Below are 22,306 nucleotides of genomic sequence, written 5' to 3' on the forward strand. Positions count from 1 at the left end.
ACTCCCATGATGCTTTACCAGAGCATTATAGGGATGTAGTCCACAACACCTGGAGTGTCGAAGGTTGCCTACATGGACATATTAGCTCACAAGACCATGTTTCTTGCCCATATGTCTCACCATTATAGAGCGGTTTGACGAGTGTCATTACTGCTGGACCTGGGGCTGATCTCAGTAAGTGAGACCAGTGGGGTGCAGTATTGGAGTTGCAGTTCATACTTGTTTTTAAACTGCTGTGGACTATAACTCCCATAACCTCAGCCAGGAAAAGCCTTAGTCCTACTTAACCCGGATTCTCCATCTAATCCTGTGCCTTGGGTGCTCTTATTAATGGCTTCAAAAAAGCCATTTAAAACATTGAAAGCTTATTGATATGAAAATGATATTGTAAATTGACACTTCTCACTACTATGGGGTTGCGCTGTAGTATGCATGCATTACGGTAATGTAAATGTGGCAGTATGAAGTTGTTATGATGTTGTTAGCACTCTGAGACATTCACTGAAATTTGACCTGGCGCGTCGAAGGGCGAAATAAATGGAAGATATTTAAAGCGATTCTTTTTTTTTTGCTACCTGTTTTTAACTACCATAATTTAAATGGAATAGAGAACAATATACATAGCAGGAAAATATGGAAATATGAATTAGATGTGAGCGTCGTAAATTGAAAAGATGTTACACACCAGCCTTGAACAAAACATGTTGTTGAGACGTGGCACTGTCTCCCAGCAGATGCTCATTCGGTAAGGACTTTATAAAAATTCAAAGAACCATTATAAAAACTGCCGTATTACGACACAGAGTCTGTTTAAGACTTGCAATATTTTGTGGATTTAGGAAAACTGACTTTTCGTGATGGAGCTAATAGTATAAATCTTTTCACAGATTTCATTTTCTGTTTTCACATATCGCTTATTTACATTGAAAGAAAATAGCAAATGTGAATGATAGGGCTCTCCAGATACAATTTCACAGTTTCGTTTAATCCACGCAGGTCTTGAAACCGTCCGCCCATCTTTATTTAGATTTAACTCTTTCTGATGACAAATCCCTTAAACCTCGCATCTCGCAGCCCTTGGCTAGTGCCCTCGCTATGCCAGCATTGAAGTGGTTACTTTCATTTAGGTCCTGGCTACCCCTACGCCCCCCCTGCCCTGGTCCCCCCCTCCCTAGCCCCCTCGTTTCCCACCTGAATCTAGCAGCCTTGCAAGTTTGTATATTGAGGCTCCCATTACATTCACAGCATGGGGCAGTCTCAGAAAAAAGGCTAAATTGCACTAAATTTGCTGGTAATTGAAAATGCCATCCAGCGAGCGGACCCCTCCTACCCTCTTCCCTGGGCTTGGGGAATGAGTTCCTTTTGTGCAGTCTGAGTCCCCCACCTCGCAGGCACTATTTGCCTTTAATTGAGTTGAACAATTGAGAGGCAATTAGGAACCTTTGCAAGACGGAAGGGCAGGAGGGGAGACTGGAACAGCAGCAAGTCTTTCCAAAGCTCGCAAACTAGTAAAGTGTCTGCTTTTCAAATGCCAACTCTTCCCCCACCTCTCACCCAGCGGGGTAGGTGCAAAATAAGGAGATAGGTTTCATAGATTCCTCTATTCCAGTCATTTTCTTCTGGTGTTATGATTGCAAACTGGCGGTGCCTTACGGGGTGGGAGGGAAGCCGTTTATTTATTTATTTGTAGCCTTAGCCCCCAAACAGTGAATTATTGTTAAAAACGCTGGAGGATTTATGGAGCGGATTCATTGGACTGCGTACAGTGCAGTGCGAATCGAATGTTGGAACGGGCACTGGCCATCTTTTTACTTGAATGGTAAATGACACAATGCGTTCATAGAACATTCGCGCAGACAGATTGTTAAATATCCCAATATCAGGCTGGAGGCTGCTAGTGCTGCAGAACTCTAAAGACTTGGGGGTATTAACCTTAAAACATCGTGTAAGACGCAGGGACGTAGCCCAATGGGTGCAGCTTGTAAACCTGTTCTCCTAGCGAAACGTTTTAAAATAAGGACAGTTTTAGTAGATCTGTATGTGATGTTGGGGGGCATTGAAGGGAAACATACATTGGGTGAGAGATCTAGACTTAAAACCCAAGGAATGTATGAAGACACACAAAGTAACCACAAGACGGTTACTGTCTGCCCGTGTATTTACTGCCCTAATCCTAAAATGGATTACGAAATTACAATGTGATAACTCTAAGTACAGGGTAAAGGCAAATGGCGATAAAAATACATCAAATATTTTGCACACCCACTTTTTGGTATTTTGTTAATTTCCTAATGACCCCAATGAAATGTGGACAAAATAATAATAATGAGAAATTATATTTAGTGGCAAACATTCCCTTTTTTTAGTCCTTTATTGAAAATCAGTTGAACATGTTTATCAAACAGACAATTAACTGTTGGCATTCAGAAATACAACGAATACAGCTCTTGTAGTTACCGGATTAATACGTCATGACGCCCCTTTGAACCTTGAATTATACTTTTTTTAACCTTCTGTATATAATGCGTGTGTTACAGTAATTACCCATAAATGAAATGGATGAGTAATGGGTTAATGTGACAATTGGTCACACGGCTGTAGCGTCCTGCGTTATTGTGTCACTGAAACTGGCTACAATCCTGTTAGCAGTTATTACAGATCGAGAATGGGGTGTGAAAAGTCATTTGGTGGGAATGATAGCATTCGATGGTTTGTGCGAGCATGTGACTCACCGGACCTAACACGCCAGCGCTGGGTATACTGTGTGCTGGGGGAAAGAGCCACTAATACGATTAATGGATACAATACAGAGTCAGGAAATGATACCACTCTAAAATCTTCACTATTGGCATTATATAAAAATAATCATATATTATTATTAATATTATTGTAAATTTGTACCAAAATTCCAAACATTGTCTCCGCATAATGTGTACATTTATCAGTCTATAGGTTACTTGCCTTTTTATTTCGATTTGTAGAGTTTATTTAATGCATAAACATATTATAATGATACACGCTGTATTGATACCGCCAGTTACGTACAGCAGTGATTCTCAACATTTAACGATAAGTACCCCTGGAGGTCTACAAATAATCCCTAAGTACCCCTGCCTCGAGAAAGTCATTTGTATTGATTTAAATTCCAAATGATAAGAGCAGACACTGATATTTAAGTTAATCCCATATTGGAGAACAAACCTGGTTAAAGGAAGTAAATAATATTTATAAATAAATATATGATATAATGTGAATATTGTGTATGTAATGAGGAGTGTGTGAAATATTAATCTGAAGTATAAAAGTCACCAAATGAAAAAATAATGCACATTTAAAGGTTACACACAGGGACACTGACAGACATACACATTTACCTACAAGGAAACAGAGACACACACACACACACACACACACAAGTGACACAAACTTACACATAGAGGACACACTCACTGACAGACAGACTCACTGATTTGACACAAGCTGACAGACACTGACACACACATTCACTGACAAAGTGAATAAGGAGCACAACCATAAGTGTTTATATACAAAAAAGTATCTTTATTCAGTGGGAACACACTAATAGAGTATCTCACTACATGAAAAACCAGAATATAGAATCATATCATATTATAAAACAATTCTGGATGTATATGCAAACGCCAAATGCGTAATCTATGAACAACACAATCTATAACATAGGTAGTTGGATGAGATACCAATCCACTCTAACCCCACACATATAAATACATATAGAAAAAAGATATTAAAGCATGCCAGAACCAGTGAGAAGCGGGGACAGAGTCAGTCACCAACACCCCCAACGTTTCAGCAAAACACACACACACACACACATTCACTGACATACTGCAGAGGGCCTGCTAGCAACCCGTCTGGTTGTCCTTGCTCAGCCACGTCCTCTCCTAGAAGGGAGTCAGTTAGAATGCACAAAGACCCATTTTCCACCCAGTAACCGGACAACAACTACTTTATTGGCCACACTCGGCTTTATACTTTCCCCATGCAAGGGGTGGATCACACATAAAGGCAATGTCCCCTCCCAGGGTCCTTCCCCTCCTAGGGGTCGTATAACAGATCCAGAACCTCAATCCTTTAGTCCTCTGTTCCTGCCACTCAGTGTCCCCTCCCAGGGTCCTCCCCCTACCAGGGTCTCCTGACGGAAACAGAACTCCAGTCCCTTTGTCCCCTGTTCCCGCCACCCATCCTCAGGGTTTCCCACCTCCGGTGACAAGGGAGTCTTCATCCCAGGATTCTCTGTACCTGGAAGTCCCAGCGCGGGAAACTTCCTGCCTCCTGGACTTCCATTTACAGAAAGACCGCCAAACCGCCATTGTCCCCAAAGAGTGTCCCCACAAATCTCAGGGACCCCCAGAACGGTAACCGCCATGAACAGCCTCCGTTCGGGGGGTCCCTGGGTGAAACTAGGCATGGGAAGCGTCCCATTTCGGGACACGAATGCTCCCCCTGGCTGGCGTTCGTCCATATGAACAGCGGCCATCTCCAGGGAAGCACTCATTAATTACTTCCCTTGCAGTTTCACACTTATGTTGCACATAACCAATGTTCTTATTGATTGGTGCGAACATTCCAAGGGGCACTGGGGAGGTCCTCCTTCGGAAACCGAACGAGGTGGGAAGCAATCCGTGACCAAACGGGTTGCCACCCAGGGGAGGCACGCGCCAAGGTTTCCCTTGCGATTTGTGGTTTTGACACCTCATTACGAGGTGCAAATGTTTTAAACCAACATTCTAAATGAGTTATTGGGGTGGTACCCGTTCGCGAGGTGAACGTATTCCCTTCGCGTATGACCTCCCAAACGGATAGCAGGCACATTCATACTAAAATAACTGGGAAACACACAGAATATAATACAGCAATTCACGAACAGGCAGCCACACAGACACACACTCGCTGACAGACATACAGTTAACCACAGAAGACATTGGCACACACACTTACACACAGAGGACACTCACTGACAGACACACTCACTGATTTGACACACACTGACAGACAAATTCACTGACACACACTTTCACTGATTAAACACACACTGACAGATATACACATTCACTGGCAGACACACACACTCACTAATTTGACACACACTGACAGACACAACTCACTGGGAGACACACTTACACACACTCACTGACAGACACACAGACACACACTCACTAAAAGACACATTCACACATTCGTTCACACACACTCACAAATAATATTTTTGAAAATGATTTTTATTTATGTTCACCCATCTTCCTTACCTTTGGGAGAGCTGGAGTGGATCCTTTCCAGTGTGGGGCTTGTGTAATCTTTGTCCACTTACAGAACTGCTCCTTTGCGCACTGTTTAGTGATCCCAGGGACCGGAGTGACATCATAACCTGGCTCCCAACATCACCGCAGGGTGCACGAGGGAGCAGTGTTGGAAGAATCATGTTTCAGCTTCCTCACCATCTATCTATTCCCTCGAGAATCCGCCCATTCACTCTGAGAATCTGCCAACCCACCCTGAGAATCCGCCCATTCACTCTGAGAATCTGCCAATCACTCTGAGAATCTGCCCATTCACCATGAGAATCTGCCAACCCACCCTGAGAATCCGCCCATTCACTCTGAGAATCTGCCAATCACTCTGAGAATCTGCCCATTCACCATGAGAATCTGCCAACCCACCCTGAGAATCCGCCCATTCACTCTGAGAACCTGACATTCACTCTGAGAATCTGCCCATTTACCCCGAGAGTCCGCCCATCCACCCTGAGAATCTGCCCATTCACTCTAAGAATCTGTCCATTCATCTGAGAATCTGCTCATTCGCCCTTGGAATCTGCCTATTGACTCTGAGAATCTGCCCACGCACATGATTTGTGCCTGGTGCGTGGCTAGGAGATAGCGGTGTCCCCATAATACTTCCAACACATGGCACATAGAAGACAATTCTTTTCTGAAAATCCCTTCATTTCTGTAAAGCCACTAATTCAGACAGTTTTATGCTGCAGTGATTGCTGTAGAGGTCTCATCGTCTGTTAGTTGCTGGGTTTCTTAGTGGGTGAATGAATGATTTGCCCCCTGCCATCTATGCCCTGCTTTTCACATTAGTCTATGTATGACCAAACTCTCATTTACTATCTTTTCTTCCCAATAATCACTCTCTCATTAGTTGCCGACAGCCGTTAATTATGCAAATAAGCGTGTTGCACGGGGGCGTCATTTCATTTTAACTCTGATTACAGCACCTGGGGTCTGAAGGAGTGGGTAGGTTTCGTGTCTATTAACGTGGAATTAATTTGCTAATTTATATTAAAAGCACAACGCTCACCAATCAGTGAGTTTTTGCCATTCTCTGACATTAAAAATAACTTAAAGTAGGAAAACACAGAACTCGGGGCCATTAAGGATGATCTAAAGAAAGATAATTGATACAGTTTTATTCCGTGGCCCTGAGCATGCACCGTATTAGCGGCCTACTTTGAACTACAACCCCGAAGAATCTCAGCCAGATGAAAGCACTAATTGCCCCTTGATATATAACGCTAAATTGCCAGACATATCCCCAGCAAACTAATCTCCAGTCCACGCCACATATCTGCCACCATTTATATTCATCGCTCGGACCAAAATGTACGTTTTATTTTTTGGGATGACCGCCAAGAGCTCTAATTAGAATGTAGAACTGACAATTAATGTCCAATCTCGGGGTTTAAATAAATATGTCTGAGCTTTCTATTGCGTCGATAGGAAAATGGGCAGACTCGCTCGTTTCATACTTCTGCCAAAATCTGGATTTCTATTTTTGGAAGATTTTCTTGATCGTGTCGTATGTTTTACTGGAAAAAAATCGCTATTCTGTAAAAGGACAAAGACTTTTCTGCATTACAGTAAATGTATATATATATAAAGTGTATTAATGCAAATTACCCCCAAAAATATTAATTTGGCCCCAAATGCCAAAGTCTGTGGGATGGCCACATGGGGTGTATAGAAACTGGGATGGACACGTGTGATATGTATAAGGGGATTCTGTTAAAAAATTCATGACTCGGACAGTATTAAAAAAAATGTGTTTAACTGATTGTGACTTTTGATGTTTTTTTTGTGTAGCTTGTGTTTCCCAAATCTAACTAGTCAGGGTTTATAAAGCTGTAATCCCATCTACGAGTTCTGCAAAATCACTTTACTCTGCACAATTTACTAACAATGGGCAAGGGAAAGGTCCAACACCCAGCTCACTGAGTTACACCTCACATAGGGACGCAAGGCTGGAGTGGATAATTATATTTTATTGCAATATAAAGATAATGTTTTAAAATATGAATGCAAAAAAATATATCAGAAAAATAATAAATAAAAAAGTTCCAGCATTTGCAGGATTTACAGTAAGCTCTGTCCGATCAGGGATGTCAATCATAGACGTTTAACTTTCTACAGTATTGCAGGGAATACGGAATTATGGGCACAGCAAAGATTTCTGGGAGTTGTAGTTTGTCAAATTTCTCTGCAGAAAGCTAAGCTTTGCACAATATTTTGCATTATGCCAGATTCATGATTATAACCCAAAATGTAAAAACCTGCTACTTACAACATAGCTCCAGTCCCTCGCCTTCCTTTTGTAATAACGAGAGAGGAACTAGAGAGAGCTGTAAGTTTCCCATAAACACCCTGCTGATGCTGCCATCATTTACGCAAGCGTTTTATTAATGTCATTTTTCGACAAATGAGACGTTGAGATTGACTTCCCCTGGTGCTATGCCGCAATGACGCCATCTTAATCATTGGGAGAGTCTAATAATAAGCTGAGTTCTCCCGCACTGAGCTCACACACACTTCTGTACAATTTCCGGCACTTGTCATCGTTCCACCCAGCATCGCTGGACAAAGTAACGCAATCTTCGTTGTCCGAATTATCCGGTTGGTTGTGTTTCCAGAATCTGCAGGGAGAATGTACAGTTGAGCACGATATGTAGCTATGTCAGTGTGAATTAAAAGGATTTTGTTTTGGACAAATCGATTCGTTAAAGGACCAACCATATTTTTGCACATGTCTTTTCCAGACCTCAAACTCCAGCTTGGGATTAGTTTTTTTATACAAATGAAACAAGAAATATATGAATTGTTCCATCCTTACCGCTGTCAAGAAGGAAAATTGATTCTCCAACCAAAGCTCACATTCCGGCACCCCAGTTTTGCTCTGTCTCAGAACTTGGGGACCCAGCTACTGCTGAACTATTCTGACACAGAGTTTCACCAGTTAGAAGGTCGATAACTCAATAGTCCTTAACTTTCTAGAATCACTATAAATCATTACCATAACTTAAAGCGAATTTCTGATAAAGGCTCTGCAGGTAGGAGGGTATCTTTGTGTAACAAGCACAATTGGAAAATGGAATTAACATCTAGACAACAAAATCCCAAACAAACGCAGAGCATGGTCATAATTCATGATGCATTCATTGTTGATATTTAGGCCAACTATTTACTCACTTGGGTTCTGCGTCATAGGGAGTACCATCCACCCAATGCCAACGTCCCTCCAGGAAGCGATCCGACAGACCAATCCAAGATGTCTGTGTCACCATCTGCTGGAGGAACGTCTGAGGAGCCAGGAAAGAAGATATTGTTTAAAAGCTGAAAGGGTAGACCCTAGTGGTTAATAAACAAGATGAAGAAACATGGTGGGGTCAGAAGGGATAGAATGGGATTTAGTGCAATGAAAAGATGAAGGTAAAAGATAAGTTGGGAGGATAAGAGATTGGTGGGTAATGGGTAAGAGGTGGTAAGAGGTGGTGAGGAGGCTGTGATAACTTGATGCAAGGTTGAATGAGATGGTTCTAATGTCTGGATTAACGCTTGTAGGATGGGAGAGAGCTGAATAACAATGGGACGTGGCGGGTTATGATATGTTTAGTAGGGTGAACCCAACTTCCATATAGAAATGGCCATACCTGCTCCTCCATGCTGTTAATCACAGCCAGATGCCCCCCATGAGTACGGCACCAGTGGGCACTCTCCTGCCATCTCATAGTGTTTGAAGAAACCAAATAACAGGACTGTCCAAAAAGTTTCCACCCAGCCGAACAGAACGGACAATCAATGCCTGTCGGAGATAAACCACTTGTCGTTACACACCGCACTCGTCAGGAGGGGTTTCTGACGGCTAACTTCACGTTTACTGAAAACCTCTGGCTGCAGGTGCTGCATTTTTATAGCATTTTCAGATTTAAACAAAAAGTTAAAAATGGGCTTTCATCCAAACTGCTATGTAAAATCTGCTATCATAAACGTTTATAGTAATATTTAAAGTTAATGGAACAAGCTAACTTCACTAAAACGAGTTTTGTAGAATTTTAGATGGTCTTTAACGTAACATTTTCATACCTGAGCACAAAATCAAAGGTGTAGATGATCAGTTCCTCACTCGGTTTTATTCAAACTTATTAGACAGAATCCAACATGTGCCCTTTACTAACAGTGCTCACTCACATCACACCACACCTCCTATAACTCACACTACCTGAGCAGCACGCTCACTCACATCACACCACACCTCCTATAACACACACTACCTGAGCAGCACGATCACTGCAGCTCCCCACACCTCCTATAACCCACACTACCTGAGCAGCACAATCACTGCAGCTCCCCCACCTCCTATAACCCACACTACCTGAGCAGCACAATCACTGCAGCTCCCCACACCTCCTATAACACACACTGCCTGAGCAGCACACTCACTGCAGCTCCCCCACCTCCTATAACACACACTACCTGAGCAGCACGCTCACTCACATCACACCACACCTCCTATAACTCACACTACCTGAGCAGCACGCTCACTGCAGCTCCCCACACCTCCTATAACCCACACTACCTTAGCAGCACACTCACTGCAGCTCCCCACACCTATAACACACACTACCTGAGCAGCACAATCACTGCAGCTCCCCACACCTCCTATAACCGACACTACCTGAGCAGCACACTCACTGCAGCTCCCCCACCTCCTATAACCCACACTACCTGAGCAGCACAATCACTGCAGCTCCCCACACCTCCTATAACACACACTACCTGAGCAGCACACTCACTGCAGCTCCCCCACCTCCTATAACACACACTACCTGAGCAGCACAATCACTGCAGCTCCCCCACCTTCTATAACACACACTACATGAGCAGCACAATCACTGCAGCTACTCACACCTCCTATAACACACACTACCTGAGCAGCATGCTCACTCACATCACACCACACCTCCTATAACTCACACTACCTGAGCAGCATGCTCACTGCAGCTCCCCACACCTCCTATAACACACACTACCTGAGCAGCACGCTCACTCACATCACACCTCACTTCCTATAACCCACACTACCTGAGCAGCACGATCACTGCAGCTCCCCACACCTCCTATAACCCACACTACCTGAGCAGCACACTCACTGCAGCTCCCCACACCTCCTATAACACACACTACCTGAGCAGCACAATCACTGCAGCTCCCCACACCTCCTATAACCCACACTACCTGAGCAGCACAGTCACTGCAGCTCCCCACACCTCCTATAACACACACTACCTGAGCAGCACAGTCACTGCAGCTCCCACACCTCCTATAACACACACTACCTGAGCAGCACACTCACTGCAGCTCCCCACACCTCCTATAACCCACACTACCTGAGCAGCACAATCACTGCAGCTCCCCGCACCTCCTATAACCCACACTACCTGAGCAGCACACTCACTGCAGCTCCCCACACCTCCTATAACCCACACTACCTGAGCAGCATGCTCACTGCAGCTCCCCACACCTCCTATAACACACACTACCTGAACAGCACTCACTGCAACTCCCCACACCTCCTGTAACCCACACTACCTGAGCAGCACGCTCACTGCAGCTCCCCACACCTCCTGTAACCCACACTATCTGAGCAGCACTCACTGCAACTCCCCACACCTCCTATAACCCACACTACCTGAGCAGCACGCTCACTGCAGCTCCCCACACCTCCTATAACACACACTACCTGAGCAGCACGCTCACTGCAGCTCTCCACACCTGCTATAACACACACTACCTGAGCAGCACACTCACTGCAGCTCCCCACACCTCCTATAACCCACACTACCTGAGCAGCACGCTCACTGCAGCTCCCCACACCTCCTATAACCCACACTACCCGAGCAGCATGCTCACTGCAGCTCCCCACACATCCTATAACCCACACTACCTGAGCAGCACGCTCACTGCAGCTCCCCACACCTCCTATAACACACACTACCTGAGCAGCACACTCACTGCAGCTCCCCACACCTCCTATAACACACACTACCTGAGCAGCACACTAACTGCAGCTCCCCACACCTCATATAACCCACACTACCTGAGCAGCACACTCACTGCAGCTCCCCACACCTCCTATAACACACACTACCTGAGCAGCACACTAACTGCAGCTTCCCACACCTCCTATAAGACACACTACCTGAGCAGCACGCTCACTGCAGCTCCCTCCAGAGGCGGCTCTCTAATTAGGCGGTTTAGGCGGCCGCCTAAGGCCTCGCGCTGGCTGGGGCCTCGCGGCCGCCTAAACCGCCTGTTGTCAGAGTGTGTCAGGTCCTCGGTCAGTGACCGAGGACCTGACACCAGGAGGGGGCCCGGCGGCTTGCCCGGTATGCCGCCGGGTGCGAGGCCCCTCCTGGCTGCCAGGCCGGCCACCGCAGACACTGGTCTGCAGCTCCGCAGTGTGCAGAGCTGCAGACCATGTGACTCGCGAGAATTGGCCAATCAGAGCGTTGCCGCGGGTTACCACGGCAACGCTCTGAATCTCGCGAGATTACACGGTCGGCAGCTCTGTGGAGCTGCAGACCAGGAGCAGGGGCCACCGGACCACCAGGGAAAGGTAGGCTCTCCCTCCCCATCACCCCCCACCAAACTCAGGCTCACCCCCGACCACCATCACCACCCACCACCACCCTTAGCCTCACCCCCACCACCCTTAGCTTCACCCCCCACCACCATCACCCCCCACCACCCTCAGCCTCACCCCCACCACCATCACCCCCACCACCCTCAGCCTCACCCCCACCATCACCCCCCACCACCCTCAGCTTCACCCCCCATCACCCCCACCACCCTCAGCTTCAACCCCCACCACCATCACCCCCACCACCCTCAGCCTCACCCCCACCACCATCACCCCCCACCACCCTCAGCCTCACCCCCACCACCATCACCCCCCACCACCCTCAGCCTCACCCCCACCACCCTCAGCCTCACCCCCACCACCATCACCCCACCACCCTCAGCTTCACCCCCCACCACCATCAACCCCACCACCCTCAGCCTCACCCCCCACCCTCACCATCAGCCTCACCCCCCACCCTCACCATCACCCCCCACCACCCTCAGCCTCACCCCCCACCACCATCACCCCCCACCACCCTCAGTTTCACCACCCACCACCATCACCCCCACCACCCTCAGCCTCACCCCACCACCATCACCCCCCACCACCCTCAGTTTCACCACCCACCACCATGACCCCCACCACCCTCAGCCTCACCCCCCACCACCACCATCACCCCGCACCACCCTCCGCTTCACCCCCGTCACCCCCTCAGCATCACCCCCCCACCACCCTCAGCATCACCCCCACCACCCTCAGCATTACCCCCCACCACCCTCAGCATCACCACCCTCAGCATAACCCTCCGTCACCACCCTCAGCTTCCCCCCACTCACCATCACCCCCTCCTTCTCACATCACCCCCTTCTCACTCTCACATTACCCCCTTCTCACTCTCACATTACCCCCTCTCACTCTCACATTACCCCCTCTCACACTCACATTAGCCCCCCCACTCTCACATTACCCCCCCACTCTCACATTACCCCCTCTCACTCTCACATTACCCCCTCTCACTCTCACATTACCCCCTCTCACTCTCACATTACCCCCTCTCACTCTCACATTACCCCCCTCTCACTCTCACATTACCCCCCTCTCACTCTCACATTACCCCCCTCTCACTCTCACATTACCTCACTCTCACATTACCCCCCTCTCACTCTCACATTACCTCACTCTCACATTACCCCCCTCTCACTCTCACATTACCCCCCTCTCACTCTCACATTACCCCCTCTCACTCTCACATTACCCCCTCTCACTCTCACATTACCCCCTCTCACTCTCACATTACCCCCTCTCACTCTCACATTACCCCCTCTCACTCTCACATTAACCCCCCTCACTCTCACATTAACCCCCCTCACTCTCACATTACCCCCTCTCACTCTCACATTAACCCCCTCACTCTCACATTAACCCCCTCACTCTCACATTAACCCCCTCACTCTCACATTAACCCCCTCACTCTCACATTAACCCCCTCACTCTCACATTAACCCCTCTCACTCTCACATTACTATCACCCCCTGCTCCCTCTCACATTACCATCAACCCCCCGCTCCCTTTCACCATCACCGTCCACTCCCTCTCACCATCACACCCCCGCTCCCTCTCAACATCAGCTACCCCATACACATAGGGTCTCAGACAAAAACACAAACATGCTCACAGAGACATACATTCGCACACACAAGGATACTCTCTGTCAGACACACTCTCAGGCACATACACAGGTAGACAGTGCGTCAATGTGTATATGTGACACTTTTTTGTTAGTGGGGCCTCATGTTTGCGTTTCGCCTAAGGCCTCATAAAGTCTAGAGCCGCCTCTGGCTCCCTCACCTCCTATAACACATACTACCTGAGCAGCACACTCACTGCACCTCCCCACATCTCCTATAATATGTATTTAGCAGTCTATATGTATGTACTCAGCAGTCTGTGTGTGTGTATCCAGCAGTCTGTGTGTGTTCTCAGCAGTCTATGTGTGTATTCAGCAGTCTATATGTATGTACTCAGCAGTCTGTGTGTGTGTATCCAGCAGTCTGTGTGTGTTCTCAGCAGTCTATGTGTGTATTCAGCAGTCTGTGTGTGTGTAACCGCCAGCAGTATGTGTGTGTATTCAGCAGTCTGTGTGTGTATTCAGCATTGTGTGTGTATTCAGCAGTCTCTGTGTATGTATTCAGCTGTCTGTGTGTATTCAGCAGTCTGTGTGTGTGTATTCAGCAGTCTGTGTGTGAATTGAGCAGTCTCTGTGTGAATTGAGCAGTCTATGTGTGAATTGAGCAGTCTCTGTGTTTGTATTCAGCAGTCTGTGTGTGTGTGTATTCATCAGTCTGTGTGTGTATTCAGCAGTCTGTGTGTGTGTATTCAGCAGTCTCTGTGTTTGTATTCAGCAGTCTGTGTGTGTGTGTATTCAGCAGTCTGTGTGTGTATTCAGCAGTCTCTGTGTGTGTACTCAACAGTCTGTGTGTGCATTCAGCAGTCTGTGTGTGTGTATTGCATTTGTCAGAGGTACCAATAAGTATAAGCTTAATTTGATCGATAATTTACATTTCTAATTCTGTGAGTTTTTGTGTAGGCAGGGCCCCAGCGCACTGCTTTGCCCGGGGGCTACAATGCTGTCACAATGGCACTGTCAGCACACTCACTCCAGCTCCCCGCTGACACTCTCTATTCCCTATTAACCTTCCAACACTCTCTGTATCTGCAATGAAGCCGTATCTGTAATAAATGTTTGATTATGTTTTATTTCTGTTTTCTCTGTTACCAAGTAACTATTAACTGTTATGCAAGTGTTCCAAGATGAGATTTCTCATTGGTTAAACATATTCTAAATCTATAAACAAATATATAATATAGGTGTAATTCAGATGATCCATTGTACAGCACTACAGACCTTGCTGGCGCTGTATAAATAATAATATAATAATAATAATCATAATAATAATAATAATAATATAATTGGTGGCTCACGGTTAATTTCAGAGCTGATTTTCATGCAGTTATTCAGCAGAGGGCTCCCCATAGGGATTAGGACATAATTCTCAATCAATCTCCGAAACTTGTCCTGTAGGTTGGTGACGTTTTTCTGATCGTTCAGGTACTCCCGTCCCTGCTGCTCGATCTCCTGAGAACTCCAAGCCTGTTTGACTAAAAGTTGGGGCAGAGTGACCTTGAGTTGCGACAAGTGTTTCTGAGTTACTGAGGTCATGTTTTCATGAATTAGAGAATTTAATTTCCGCTGCTTGTCCAAGTCCTCCAACCAGCGGCTGATATTAAGAAGTAACTCGCTTTTTTCCTTCTGAATCCTGTTCAGGTAAGAAGCGGCCTGCAAGTCTGACAGAAGCAACAGTGAACTGACATGGGGAGAGGCGGAATCGGGAGGGATGGCAGATATAATAAAAGGTGAATTAACAGGAATGAGCCCAGAACAGCAGATTAAAGAAAATGCAAAAAGTTCTAGACAGTGAGAATTTCCCTACACTCACAGCAGAGCGCAAAGTCCGCCCTCTCATCCTAAAACCTACGGTGGGGTTTATTCACTAAACCAGGAATTGTTGAGAACTGAAGCTGAGCCGGAAGAATACATAAAAAACAGATAACGAGTTTGGAGGAATTTCCCCGTTTTATTGGACAAACATTTGCAATTTAGCATTCAGAGTTTTCTATATTCTAGGTTTGGTGGATAAAGCCCCTTAGTCCGTCAGCACTGCAGCACCCAGGGGCATTAAACACAGGGAAATCTAGATAACGCCAAGGGCCCTTGGCAGTCTGGGGGCCACTCAAACAATATAGAGATATGCCCACTCACTGTGCCACCATGATTGCCAAATAAGCATGAGGGGCCCTAATGTGATACCTTGCCAGGGGCCCAAAGAAATCTTAACTTGGATATGGTGCGCACACTGTGAAGGTGATAAAGGACCGTAAGCAGGGGGCCGAAGGTCCAATATAACAATATATATTGTCTGTGATTTAGGACACATGGGAGATCAGAAAGACACAGTTTCTAAAAACCCAAATTACTTTATAAAATACATCGAGAGAAGCAGGACTCACAGAGGGAGAGCAGCGTGACGCTGACAGCGAATATCAGAAAAACCAGGAACACCATCACTGCCAGCAGGCGAATCCTGTGTGAGTCTACACGGAGACAGTCCAGGTAGATCCTGAAAGACACAGATACAGGAATAGACAGAAACACGGGGCAGGGGGGTTTGCGGCATGTCACATGGGGGACCACACACTGCGTGTGAAAGTGACACGTACCTCTTTGTCTTTGCGATCTCCCTGGCTCCGAGTCTCTGTGTTCTAGGACTCACCTCCATTGGTGTCAGAGCATTCAGGTCGGCGTAGCTCCTCTTGATCCATTTTGCCCCTGCCTCATTCAGTCTGTTTGCACCCAGAACCGGGGACGGAGCAATGCGCCCACTCACCCCTCGGTCCCAGTGAGCCATACCTAGCCGTGACCCCCGACCTACCCAGATCCCCTCAGTCATACTTCATGTTGTCGCTGTCAGTCTGCGGCAGTAACTCGATCTCAGCCTAATCTTCATTGCTTCTCACTGCTTCCGGTCAAGGACTCAGAGCTCTGTTCCCACAATGTTCCTCTGTTTGTTACAGTATCAATCTGCTGTCAAATTCTTCGGTCAACATGGACCACGGGGTTTATAATGTTACAAACATTGTACGATCATCACACAGTGATTCCAAAATATTGTTTGTGCATGTACGTATGATTGACAGAGCCTGCACGAAAAAAAACTGGTTTCCCTTTCAAACAGATGTAATTTACCTTAAATAATCGTATCTCAATCTCTAAATTGAACTTTAATCACATACAGGAGGCTCTTGCAGGGTCTAGCAAGCTAGTAACATAGCAGGGGATAAGAAAATCTTAATAAAAAAAACTTGCAATAAAGAAAGCCTAAATAGGGCTATCTTTAAAGGAAGTGTTTATGGAAGGCTGTGCAAGTCACATGCAGGGAGGTGGGACTAGGGTTCATAAACAAAGGGATTTAACTCCTAAATGGCAGAGGATTGAGCAGTGAGGCTGCAGGGGCATGTTCTATACACCAAAACTGCTTCATTAAGCTAAAGTTGTTCAGGTGACTATAGTGTCCCTTTAATGACGTGGCTACATGTATGATATTAATGACATGCTAAATGTATGATATTAATGACGTGGCTACATATATGATATTAATGACATGCTACATGTATGATATTAATTACATGGTTACATGTATGATATTAATGACATGCTACATATAAGATATTAATGTATGATATTAATGACATGCTACATGTCTGATAAGAATGGCCTGGCAGTTACCCTCAGCTGGACTAGTAAGGGAGAGGAAAGGAATTCTGTAGAATATTTGGTTTGTGGAGCAGACAGGGCTTTTGAAGGCAGATTAGAAACCCACAGATGTTTTCGCTGTCCCTGAAAGTTGATTGTAGCCCATGGAACAGCGCAGTCAGGGGAGTGGGCCTTGACAGAGCCAGGAGTAGGCAGGGGAGTAACCAGTTAAAGGGGTGTGGTTATTGGTAAATGGGGGTTGGACTATAGGAGTATATTAAGCGGCCATTTTATGACTAAGGGACATTTTAACTAAACTGACACTTACCTGGTAATTGTTTTTGGCAGGTCTGTGTTGGTTTTTTCTTTGTCTTGCAGATCATGGCATCGATGGAAGAAATCCTGGAGGGAGTGAGAGCTGCTGTGCGCGATAGAGGACTGGCCTGGCTTCATGAGCAACTGGGGGCTCAGGGTCCCCCCCCCTACAACCCCTGCGGCGGCTGCACGGCGTTCCATGAGGAGGGCGAGACCACCCCAGCGGCTGAGCCCAGGCATGGAGCCCGAAGTCGGCAGACGGAGGAGCCCGTCAGCGGAGTCTGTTGGGGCCTTGGATGAGGTAGCGGGCCCCAGCGGAGTGGAGGTACCGCGGCCGGCATCGTCGGTTCGACGCGGTGCTGGCCGGGCGCGGGCAGCAGCTAGGCCGAGGCCCACCACGCGGTGTGCACCCCGCCGGGAGGCGGCAGGCGGGACGGTTGCGGCTGGAGCCAGGACCCAGAGCAGATCGGATGGTGGAAGCAGTGAGCGGTTGCGGCCCGGTGAGTCAGGGAATGGCGCTGGGGCTGGGCAGCGGGCGGGGGGCAGAGCGGAGGCCTCTAGTGATCAGGCGGTCCCCCTGATGGCAGGGGGAGCCCCTGGGCAAGGGGACACATCGGGGGCGGCCTCTAGTGGGGCCAGGTGCAGCACAAGGGACTCAGACGGCGGGTCCGCTCAGCCAGGTACATTGGGGCCGGCAGGGCCCGCGGCTTTAGCAGACAGGAAACGCCAGGACAGACAGGCGGAATCCCCAGTTCGCAAGGCGGCCCAAAAGGGGCCAGGTTCAGCGGGTCGGGATAGCTCCCAGGAATCAGCTCAGGGCATGGAGACAGGACGGGCTGGGAGAGAGCGGGAGGGCCGCAGGGGCGGCTCCCGGGGACCGAGGGGTCTCTCGCGGAGCCCTAGGCCGCATCGCAGCAGGGAGCAGCGCGGCGTCAGTGCCAGGCATGACAGGAGGCAGGCTGACGGGTGGAGGGGTAGAGAGAGGAGCAGGTCAGCAAGCAGGTTTAGCAGGAGGAGATCGGCCTCAGGGGAACGGAGGTGGAGGCAGCGGCGCAGTGCGTCTGGGTCATCAGGCAGGAGCTCGCCAGGTCAGCGGCGCAGCGCTTACGGCCGGGATGGCCAGGCAGGGAGACGGGATATGGTGCGGAACTACAGGCAGGAGCATAAGGAGGTTGGGCGGGTATGTGATCATGTGGACACACTACCCAGGTGTCGTTCTCCTTGCAGGTCTCGCAGCACTACACCCGCGGTCCTGAGGCAGGGCCAGGCTGACGGGAGTCGGCGCCAATTGGATGCTCCGGAGCCAAGCATGGCGGACGGAAGGGAAACGAACCCACGGCCTTCTGCGGCTTCGGGCTCAGGCGGTGAGTCAAATGTTACACCACACGCAGGAACACTATTGACTTGCTTAAAATCTTTCTTAGATTCATGGGCGGGTGGGGAAATGGCTTCACCTCAGTTTGGGAGAGTGTGGACGTGTGAGAAAGGCCAGGGGTTACAAGGTAGGGCCGTGGGCCCAACACTGGATAGCGAGGTGGGGTTATCTGTGTCCGAAACTAGTAAGGAGTCGGGGGAAAAGGTAGGTATTGGGGGCGAAATTACCGACGCTGCGCGGCAAAACGTGCACGTGTCTTTCTCGGGTCCATTAGGTTGTCATCTGAAAATGGACATCAAGGAGAAAATTTGGAAGGGTGAGTTTGTGGAGGTTTTTTCCTTGCTCCCGCTGGAGGAGTTCTTAGACATGAAAGAGGAGGACAAGAAGGACGCAAAGAAGGAGGAGGAGGAGAAAAAGCGTAGGTATCGGAAGATTCCTAAAACGTTTGGGAACTGGCTACGGGCCTTTTGTATCCTGGCCAGCGTGATAGGGGAAAAGTCGCCGGATAAATGCTCCCAATTGTTTTGCTACCTAGATGGGATTGGGGAAGCGTACCGGACCTATGGCGGGGTCGCCTGGTGGCGGTACGACGAACAATTTCGCCAGAGGTTAGCGGCGAATCCCAGCATGCGGTGGGATCAAATGGACCTTCCCCTCTGGATGCGGCTCATGATGGCGCAAAAGGCTGCGCCCTTTCAAGGGACGGCCGGTGCGGCCCCTGGGGGACCTGCATCGGCCGGGCAAAAGAAAGGCTTCTGTTGGCTCTTTAACGAGGGCCAATGTAAGTGGGGTACGTCGTGCCGGTTTAAGCACGAGTGCTCAGGTTGTGGGGGTGCACATGGAGCCAGCCGGTGTTTTAAGCGAGGTAAGTCTGCGCCAGGAGCGGGAGCCGTTGGAGCGTCGGCCCCCTCCGCTGCCGCGGGGGGCAACCCCGGTGAAAGTAGGCGAGATGCTGCCGTGGCTAAAACAGTACGGTAACCGTCAGGACGCTGAATTCTTATGGCAAGGCTTTACGGAGGGTTTTTCAATACCGTTTCAGAGTAGGGATGTGGGGAGGTTATGCAGTAACCTCAAGTCGGTGGGGGAACACCCGGGAGTTGTGAGGGACAAGTTGCTGAAGGAGGTGCAACTGGGTAGGATGGCTGGGCCGTTCGAGGCTCCGCCGCTGCCTGACTTGAGGGTATCCCCGCTGGGGGTAGTCCCCAAGAAGGAGGCGGGTAAGTTTAGGTTGATTCATCATTTATCATTCCCGAAAGGGGCGTCAGTAAATGATGACATCGATGAGGCCCTGTGCTCCGTATCGTATGCATCATTCGACCACGCTGTCGAGTTGGTTCGGAGAGCAGGGCGAGGGGCCTTGATGGCGAAGGTGGATGTGGAGGCAGCATTCCGGCTCCTTCCTATCCACCCAGACTGTCACCATTTGTTAGGGTGCCTTTTTGAGGGTGAGTTTTTCGTGGACCTGTGCCTACCCATGGGTTGCTCCATTTCATGTGCGTATTTCGAAAAGTTTAGCACGTTCCTGGAGTGGGTAGTGCGCAGGGAATCGGGCGGGGGTACGGTGGTCCATTACCTGGACGACTTTCTGTGTGTGGGCCCGGCTGGGTCCGACAGATGTGCCCAAATACTGCGGGTGTTTCAGAGGTTAGCCCAACAGTTTGGGATTCCTCTGGCTGAGGACAAGACAGTGGGCCCGACCGAGTGTCTGAGTTTTTTAGGGCTGGAAATCGACTCGGTCGTGGGGGAATGTAGGCTGCCGGAGGAGAAGTTGAGGGTGCTCCGCCAGCAGGTGCACGCGATAAAGGGCGCTATGAAAGTTACGCTTCGGGGACTGCAGTCCTTGCTCGGCAGCCTTAATTTCGCTTGTAAGGTGATCCCTATGGGTAGAGTTTTTTGTAGATTGCTGGCTAGGGCTACCTGTGGTGTCCGTCTGCCGAGTCATTACATCAGGGTGTCGGTTGGTATGAGAGAGGACTTGGACATATGGGACCGCTTCCTCACTGAGTTTAATGGACGGGTGTTTTTCAGGGATGCGATGAAGGCATCGGGCGACGCCGGGCTGTTTACGGACGCCTCGGGGAGCGTTGGCTTTGGGGCTTACCTTGGGGGCAAGTGGTGTGCCGAGGTCTGGCCTGCGGCTTGGTCCGAGAGCCCCTTGATTCGGAACCTCGCCTTTTTGGAGCTTTTTCCAGTTGTGGTAGCGGTGTCACTATGGGGCGAGGAGCTCAGGGACAAGAAAGTTATCTTCCACTCTGATAATATGGCAGTGGTACAGGTAATTAACAGTCTATCGGCTTCGTCCCTGCCAGTGGTTAGGTTGTTGCGGCAGCTAGTGCTCTTGTGTATGTCTTGGAACATTGTCTTCCGGGCACGGCACGTGCCGGGCCTGCTGAATGTGGTCGCTGACGCTCTGTCTCGTTCACAGTGGGTGCGGTTCCGGGAAGCAGCGCTGGACGCGCAAGCGACAGGGCAGGCGTGCCCGGAGGAGATGTGGCGGCTCGGGACGTTGTGCTTGGGCGATACATAAGGAGCTCACTGGCGCCGGGGATTTGGACCGCTTATACTAAGGTTTGGTGTGAATGGGAGGAAATGTTGTCCCAGGCGGGAGCAGGCGATTCTGCAGCCGGTAGGTTGGACACGCTGTTGTGGCTTCTTTGCAGGTTGGTGGCAGGTGGGTCGTCCCCTTCTAGGGTGGAGCGCTACATGTCTGCGTTAGCCTTCCTGTTCAAGTTTAACGGGTGGGAAGACTTGACGAAACATTTCTTGGTGAAGCAAACTTTGAAGGGTTTCAAGAAGGGCAGGAGGTCTGTGGATACAAGGAGGCCTGTGTCCTTTGCCACCCTTCAAGGGTTGGTGGGGTTGTTGAACGAAGTGTGTAGTTCGGCATTTGAGGTAACTTTGTTCTCTGTGGCTTTCGTGTGGGCTTTCTTTGGGGCTTTTCGTATTGGCGAATTGGTGAGCGCCAATAGGTCAGGGGCATCGGGCCTCCGGTATGAGGATGTGGCTATCGAACAGGACAAGGTCGTGATTTGGCTCCGGCGCTCGAAGACGGACGTCTTCGGAAAGGGTAAGAATGTTGTCCTGTCCTCGCTACCAGGGTCCCCGGTGTGCCCGGTAGCGTGTGGGGACGTGTTTTTACGGGTTCGCCCGAAGGTTGGTGGTTGCTTCCTGATTCACGAGGATGGGAAGGCGCTGTCGCGCTTTCAGTTCTTGCGAGTCTTCCGCATGGGGTTGACGAGATTGGGCTTGCAGCCCGGACAATTTGGTACGCACTCCTTCCGTATCGGGGCTGCGACTGAGGCGGCGCGTCTCGGGCTGGGGGAGGAGCGGATAAAGCAGATTGGGAGATGGGAATCCATCAGGTT

General features: G+C 48.9%; 1 protein-coding gene across 1 annotated transcript in view; it reads right to left on the bottom strand.

Annotated features, from left to right (window-relative positions):
- Positions 1-7,382: 7,382 nt before the first annotated feature.
- Positions 7,383-22,306, bottom strand: part of LOC134573345 (asialoglycoprotein receptor 1-like) — a 66,206-nt gene continuing 51,282 nt past the window's right edge. Inside the window, exons 2-7 of the mRNA XM_063433043.1 lie at positions 16,219-16,559; positions 16,009-16,118; positions 14,923-15,285; positions 8,969-9,120; positions 8,508-8,617; positions 7,383-7,954 (exon numbers count right to left, since the gene is read on the bottom strand). Of these exons, the coding sequence (XP_063289113.1) occupies positions 7,792-7,954; positions 8,508-8,617; positions 8,969-9,120; positions 14,923-15,285; positions 16,009-16,118; positions 16,219-16,448 (1,128 nt within the window). The 5' untranslated portion in view covers positions 16,449-16,559 and the 3' untranslated portion in view covers positions 7,383-7,791. The remainder of the gene's footprint in view (positions 7,955-8,507; positions 8,618-8,968; positions 9,121-14,922; positions 15,286-16,008; positions 16,119-16,218; positions 16,560-22,306) is intronic.

This window comes from Pelobates fuscus, chromosome 9 (genome assembly GCF_036172605.1).
Source record: "Pelobates fuscus isolate aPelFus1 chromosome 9, aPelFus1.pri, whole genome shotgun sequence".
Lineage (NCBI taxonomy): Eukaryota > Metazoa > Chordata > Amphibia > Anura > Pelobatidae > Pelobates > Pelobates fuscus.